At 35.1% G+C, this 7,732-nt stretch overlaps 1 protein-coding gene across 2 annotated transcripts in view; it reads right to left on the bottom strand.

The window, feature by feature from the left end:
• Positions 1-279: 279 nt before the first annotated feature.
• KDM1B (lysine demethylase 1B) overlaps positions 280-7,732 on the bottom strand; it is a 31,120-nt gene continuing 23,667 nt past the window's right edge. For both annotated transcript variants that reach the window (XM_054818047.1, XM_054818046.1), the window contains exons 19-22: positions 7,479-7,604; positions 5,862-5,984; positions 3,744-3,896; positions 280-3,123 (exon numbers count right to left, since the gene is read on the bottom strand). In XM_054818047.1, coding sequence (XP_054674022.1) covers positions 3,040-3,123; positions 3,744-3,896; positions 5,862-5,984; positions 7,479-7,604 — 486 coding nt within the window. In that variant the 3' untranslated portion in view covers positions 280-3,039. The remainder of the gene's footprint in view (positions 3,124-3,743; positions 3,897-5,861; positions 5,985-7,478; positions 7,605-7,732) is intronic.

The following is a 7,732-nucleotide window of genomic DNA, read 5'->3' as shown; positions in this document are numbered from 1 at the left end:
CCTCTGGCTGAGGAAAATAATCTGATACAAGCTTATGAATTGCTTTGTAAACCTTTGAGGCAAAAGATAGTATTACGGTATTGTCCAAATAACAGCAAAGTTAGTACTTAGAGCTCAAAGAAGACTGTAGAGCAGCAGTTCTGAGGAATTCTCTAGCTGTAGGAGTATACTAAAATGAAATCTTAAATCAGTATCAAATGTGACAAAATGTAGGCTTAGCCACTAGTTAAATTGAAAGAGGAAAAAAAAAGCCTCAAAAAAAAAAACAAGACATGAGCATCCTGTGGATACTTTCCAGTTTTATTCTGCTGCCATAACACAGTCACACAGAAGAGTTGAAGTATAACAGATCATGCTCTGCATTCAAATATTTTTCATAACATTTAAACAAATCTACTTAAAGAAAACATTCCCTAGTTCTTTATTTGTAGGGAATAAATTAAACACAAAAGAAAAACACATACATGCTCGAAATAAATTTTAACATAGGTAATAAAAAAATTTTTGGGAACATTAATTAAACAATGAAGTCTCAGAACCAGCCTGATGTTCTTACACATTTCAAATAAACGTAAATTAAAATGGAACATACTTATTTACTCCTCAAACTTAAGTGCAGCACAACACAGTTTAAGTGCCTTGGCACCAAAATAATATACAAATAATTAATAGACCAGGCCATTGGTAAATTTATCCTTTGTTATCCTTTTTTTTTTATGCTATAAGAAGTGTGCAGCAGCTAAAGCCAAATGTGACAGTATTTGTTCATGTCCATCTCTATTGTCTAGAATACAGCATTTATCCACCTGCAGTTGTAGATAGATTTAAAACCTCAAGTACAAATTAACAGGATGGAAGCGTATGCCTAAAATCAAGCATGTTCACACACACACTTTGGACTGTAGAAATGGATACTGAGCTTAACTTCCCAGATAGTTCCTACCTAAAATGTGATGTGTTTATATGTTGTTATTAAGCTGACTGAAGTTTTGACGAAGGTCAGCTGAAGCAGCCATTGAACATAATGTTTTGGGCTTGTAGTAATAAGCTTTTCCCCCCCCTCCCCCCCCCCCAACTTCAGAAGCTCCTCTCCTCACAATTTTGTCATGTATGATAAACTGGGAAAGAAACTTGGAACTCAAACATATGCAGCTCTCAATCTTTCCTAGGTATGCTGTAAGTTGGCCTGTAATATATGTCATTAACAAAGTGCAAATGATTACCAAAAGCAAAATCTGATGTCTGATTATCTTTTATCAGAGGATTTTGTCTTGCTTCTTATAGCCTTTAAATTACAATTTAATACTTGGAAGTACTTTAAACTGTACATACTAGCATTTATGTAGAAGAAAATTATGAACAGTTACACTTTTCCTATTAATCCATATAATTCAGCTTTACGAAGCAGAACAGAATATATATCTGAAAAACATCTAGTTATATAAACATCTTCACCTTGTAAATTAGAGATTAAATAAAGGTATTTAACAATATCATAGCTACTCTAAAAACAAAATATTAGGTATTTAAAAAGAAGAATTGCATTTATTCAGTAGGATTTTTCTTAAGGTTGATTGTTGTTTTTTTTTTTTCCCCAAGGATACAGCTTTATGAAAATAAGCATCGTAACTCAAAAGTTTGCTGTGTCATTCTTAAATGAAGAGATTAAAAAAAAAAAAAGAGCCTATGTATAAGGATGAGGGGGGTGGGAGGGGGAGAATAAGTGCTTACTCTCCTTCCAGAAATCACGAAGTCTATGCAGTAAAAGTTATAGGGAAGCTGTGGGGGAAGAGATCCTAAAGTTGGTTTTAATTTTTTTTTTATTAATACCATTTTAATGGAACAGTATTATAACAGATACCCTGATTGTGCCTATCTTCTACTGAAAAATATTTTTCTTCTTCCCTGTCCCATGGAAAAGTTATTAGATGCTTAGCCCTTACTGAATTACTCCCTCAAGTTGTTTTTAATAATACTTTAATAATAAAAGAAAAAAAAACCCTTCAAGTCAAAGTGCAAGCCACCTTATTTCAGCCCTTCATAAAAGTGTTAATATTTTTCCTCATTCATCTTCACTTATTTTTTAAATATAAAAGCTGAATGAGCTGTTAGGAACTTACAGTCCTTCACTTCCCACTGTGCACTCATCAGAAGACAGTTCCTCTACTCAGCCCAAATGAATTTGTAAGTTTGTTTTCAAAATCATAGAAACATAGCATTTTTAAGCTGTCCTGTTTCTACATGGTCAGAAGCACTAAGCAAATCTAAACTTAGCCTATTATTGTAAAAAGAATTTCTCTGAATAAGTAGCAGAGAGAATATTTCAAAGTTTTTTAAAGTAATGTAAAAGTTAATTTTTCAAGTTTTTTTATTAACTACACTAACCTTTCTATGATTGCACTGTAAACTGTTCCAGCAGTCTGATTTAAAGGAACAAACTTGGTATTCCAAAGCCTGCTTAGTGGAGGCTAAGAATATGAAAAATATTATAGAAAAGGTTATTGACTGCAAGTGGAAAGAATGATAGTTGAGTTCCTTCCTAAAATAATTCTAGAATTTATCTAGGCTATTCAGGCTTTTGGGAGCAAGTTTGAACTCCTATGAGCACAATGAACCTGAGAAGCACAGTTAGTGGAAAATTCCCATCATCATTACTAACTGCCAGCATTTTTAATGCTGTACGTTAACTTAGTCTTGTTTTAATCTGACCTTCTGAAATGAAGGTTTATAATAGCCTGACTTGAGCCATACAGAAGAGGACTCTCAACAAAAGTTCTGTTAGTTAAGCTGTGGCCAGGGACTCCAATGTCACTCTTGCTAGTAATACCTTAGCTGGAAAAAATACCCCAACAATATGTATCATCAGGGCTTACAAGGGGGTGGGGGAGAAAGAGGAAAAGGAAGATGAAGATTTTATCTTCAGGTACCATATACTATTTAAGTACCACTTAGGAAAAAGGCAGCAAATAGGAAACTTGAAGATAGTTTTACCCACAGAAAACAATTAAAAATAGATCTATAACCACAAAATTTCAGTACTTAAAATGCTGCTATTTTGCTTGCTTCTCGAACCCCACTCAAGTAAGCTCCTGTAACGGTCTGAGGAAAGTGCCTATTTGTGGCCTGTATTTAAAAAGAAAAAAAAAAAAAAAAAAAGAGTGAATTGTTTCTAATACTATTAGAACAGATAGAATTTCAGTTTATAAGATCAATTTTGTTTTCCTCAAGGTTATACCAACACTTTTAAAAGTCATGGAAAAGTTATTAGAAAAAATTTAGGAGGAAATATTTAAGATTTTTAGCAACTTCAAAATTTGCAAGCAAGTCAACTAGCAAAATTAGTAGTCTGTTTTGCCATCTGCACTTTAGTGGGGCAGGTAAGTTCTGTTCTAGTATAGAACACCCCTATACCATCAGCAGCCTGCATTTGTTATGTGACCCACAAATGGAGTAACAGAAAGATAATTTGACTAAAAATACAAGTGGATTGTATAGTCTTGTCACGTTCAGCACTTAATGGCTACGCAGTTCACTCCTGACCTGAAATATCTGGCAGACTTTCCATGCCCAATAATAATATGAATAAAGAGGGTTCTGTGTCAAAATCAGGAAACATGAGCATATTTGTATAACACAATATTTAGATTTATACCTCTACTTTAACGGTGTTGGTTAGCAAAAGACTACCTTTCATAAGCGGTAGTTCCCCAATAACCTTAACTGACAGTAACAAAGATACTTACCTCACCAGCAAAAAAAATTTTTCCTTGTATGTCTTCAGCTATAATGTCATAAGCTTCACCGCTGCCCCCTGTTTTTACAAAGCTATATGCCATCTGGAGCCAAGGGTCTTTGCTCCATCGAGTGACAAAAAACTTCACTGGGTCAGGAACCTCCTGCATAATCAAAATAAGACTTATGCACTACAAAGAAAAGCTCGTAATTGCATAGCTTTTTCTCGTAAGCAGTTTCTTGTAATCTTTGGAGTACGTAGAATTATTATGATACAGATTAGATCACATTCCAGAATTAAATTCCAATTTTCTATATTATGCTACTAACCACAAAGATAATTTTGTTTGCTAGACTTGCCTGATGTCTGAAACATCACAGTTGCACTGTTTTGAATGCAACAAATCTGGATATTGTAATATACTTAGAACTACACATGAGAAATAAAAAGTCTCCTCAAAATACATATATACTCTTGCAAACAGATAAAATACCAATATCAACATCATTCAACATGTTTGCATGTATAATGTAAGCACTTTTTATCTTGCCAAGGCATGATGCTTTGCTACTTCTAGCTTGTTAAATCTCAAAATGTCATCTTCACTTTCAGATAATTTTAGTCCAATGCAGAAATAACATTACTTATCTAAGATCAGAAAATGAGCTGGCTTGAAAACTAGGTTCAAGGAGAAGACAAAAACCAGAAAATCATAGAGTCTGTAGCTAAGCCATGACATTAATACTGTGTATTCTTTGTCACATTGCAGCATGCAAATGCCACAAAATTCTACCAAAAAGAGCCTGGATAACAATTGTACAAAGGCTTAGTCAGCTACAGCTGTGTCTTAACTCTTGAGGGGCTTGTGACAAGTAAACAGAAGCACTCCTGGTTGCCTCTTACCCAACATGTGGTATCAACAAATAGACTGCTTCATTCAGGTAGCACATGAGAGACTAAAGCTCAAGCAGTAAAGACAATGGCTAGCCAACTATGGCAAGTTTCATGGACATCCCAGAAGTTCTGGTATGCCCCTGGACACTGTCTTATCTTTGAAAATCCCGCTGCGCTGTGGACAGATGAGTGAAATTCCCAACTGCTATAAATCACTGAGACATGAAAATCACTCTTCTAGACTAGAGTGGCACCAAAACCAAAGACCTGTTTGCTATCTCTACGTTCTCATGAAATCAAAATAGTAGGTATGTGGACTTACATTGCACATGATTCTGATACCTGTAAAGCCATTACCAAAAGTATGTTTTCTAGGAAAAGTCAAGCTTTCAGATGCCAGTTTTTCCATGGTCATTAATCGAAACATCTGAACCATAAGTAAAACTTGGGGAGATCACCCATGAACAGTAACACAAGCGTTCCTTGGCGTTCAGCTGCTCTAAGTAATTTAACAGAGGCATTACTGTCTATAGAATGGAATGCAGATAACATTGCTAAGCTACAGTCTTCTGCTTGCCCCAGATTTCTCTGATTTTCCTATTAGTTTTTATCCTAATGATGAGCTGGGGGAAGAAAAAAAGGTAGAAATTTCTATTTTTTTTTTTTTTTAACAGTCAGGATATAGGGCCCTTGATCATTTTACCTGTACCTCCATCCCAAGACAGCTCAAGAAGGGTTGTTTCTTGTTGGAAGAGTTAGGTATTGGTTTGGTTTGGGGGTGCTGTAATTTCAGTTGCTTTTTACATAGGAGGGTGGGGGAGTGGGAAATCACTATCGCATTTATCTAGCTTAAAGCTTTTATGATGCATTGGAAGCAATGATGGCAAAAAGAAGTTTGGAAAAAGTGACAGCTACTTTTCTGGTTCATTTCTGGTTTTCAATTCATTACCATTTTCTTTCAGACAGATCTAAGATATTTCAATTCACAGTCTTCATGAGACCAAACATGTTTTTAGCATATCTCAAAGGAAACATATTCCCTCAAACTGACATGAAAAATAGTTTAAAAATAGTTTGAAAAAAATAGTTTTCAAAGTTTTTTCTATACATCATGAAATAATACAATCAAAATCCTATTCTTGTAGGATGCAGCATAGTACTAACCAGACATCTCTGGATTAGTGTCTGGTCTGTTGGCAAGTTAATTAATCCCTTAATAAAGGTCTTCTCTTACCTGCTCCTTAAACAGTTCTCGAAGTACAGTCATACACTGTTGCAGTACTTGTTTATCATCGAAATTCTTAATGGTTGTCACAGCATCTCCAGTGACCACTGACATTAAAATGCTCTGCTTACCCTAAAACCAAGACATTAAACATATGCGATCATTTTGAAACTATTTGGTTATTAAATATTTCTTGAAGAGTCCCTTGTAATTGGTATTGACAAAGAGATTTTCAGCTGCAAAGCAACTTTTGTTCTAGAGGAAAATCAGTTTGATTCCTTAGAATAAAGGGTGTATATTCTACAGTATTTCTCTTCAAATTACTAACATCTTCTGATGCCTTGCTCACAGATCTGTGTTACGGTCAGCCCCTGATTTAACTTGCCAATTTAACTGTAAACTTCCTATCTATCTATTTAAAGGCTGCACCAAAAGATTTGACAATTATAGTCTTACTCTTTGTGACAGACCTCTTAAGCTCCAGTTCCATGCAAAAATTCTACTTCAACTCTACTCCAATTTCAAAAGATGGTAATGAAGAAAATATGTTTAATTTCTCTTTAGATACATTTTGGATTAGGCCAATGCTAAGGTCTTACCAGCAGATTCTGGCCCAAGAAGTGAAAGCTCAGTTCTACTGATGTTTCCTTTCACTTCAAGAAATTTGCTACCACTCAGAAGTTTCAAAGATGAAGTGGTGACTATACAATAGCACACCGATTCTCAACTCCGTTAAAGAACTCTCCCTCTCTTATTTATATAATGCAATTCTTCTGTTACTAAACTTCATAGCTAGCAGAGACTAGCTATCAGGGAAATTTAAGAATTATATCTACTGTCTCTGGACAGTACCAGCACACTGAACCTCATGTAGAATGAGCTCAAAAATACTGAAAACTGCTTTAAGGAAAGTCATATATAAGTACAGATAGTGTAGTAACAGAGCACAATCTTCACAGGGTGCTTTCCTTTTGGAGTAAGCCATAAGGTTACAAAATGGCCTTTTCATTGCTGCCAAGTGATAAGCAGCAGTTATAAAAGCATTAAAAGGTAAGATATGAATGTAATGGGTCTGCTTGGGATTGGAAGGGAGGAGAAACATCATGTCAATACACTAGTTTGAATTTGCTTTTGAATTCGTAAGTTTGGGACTGACCTATACAGACCTCAGTTTCATGCAAAAGCGAGTGTTTGTCTTTACTTCTGCCACTCAGTTATTCAGGCTAGTGCAAGCCATTAAGCGTTAATAAGCCAGCATGATCTTTTTAACAGGATTTTTAGCTGTTTTAAATAAGAGAACAGAAGTCCTAAACTGGAAGTGACTAGTAGGCTTTTCCCCATATTATTACATCTATAGTCCAGTATTACAGACTTGTTTTCAAGATAGTTTGAGAATAAAAGCATTAATTTGCTTGTATATTATTTTGTATCCAAACATAGGAAAACATTCCCATTTACTACAACAAAATGTCTATCAGCCTTTTCTTGATAAATAACACTGCTTCCACTTCTTTTACCAGTTGCAGGGCGGGGGGAGAAGAAAACTCATTGTTCAGTAATTATTGCATCTACATTCCAAACTGAATTTCTGAAGGGCCAACAGAAAATACAGATAGCATATGATACCTCTGGATCCATGTCATAGAAAACACTAAAGAGCCCACGTTGACTAGAATTGGGTGGAATATGACCAAAAAAATCAGCTCCTTGAATTTTACTGTCCCAAAATCTGTAAGGAAACTGCAAGGCAATCTAGAGAGAGAGAGAGAGAGAGAGAGAGAGATGGAATTAAAGCATTTCATACCACAAAACTCATAACTGGATATGGTATATGTTGTTGTTCTGATTCTTTTTCCCTTTTCCACTCAATTAGAAACACC

Source organism: Grus americana, chromosome 2, assembly GCF_028858705.1.
Source record: "Grus americana isolate bGruAme1 chromosome 2, bGruAme1.mat, whole genome shotgun sequence".
NCBI classification, from domain to species: domain Eukaryota; kingdom Metazoa; phylum Chordata; class Aves; order Gruiformes; family Gruidae; genus Grus; species Grus americana.
This window is presented reverse-complemented; position numbering and strand designations above follow the sequence as displayed.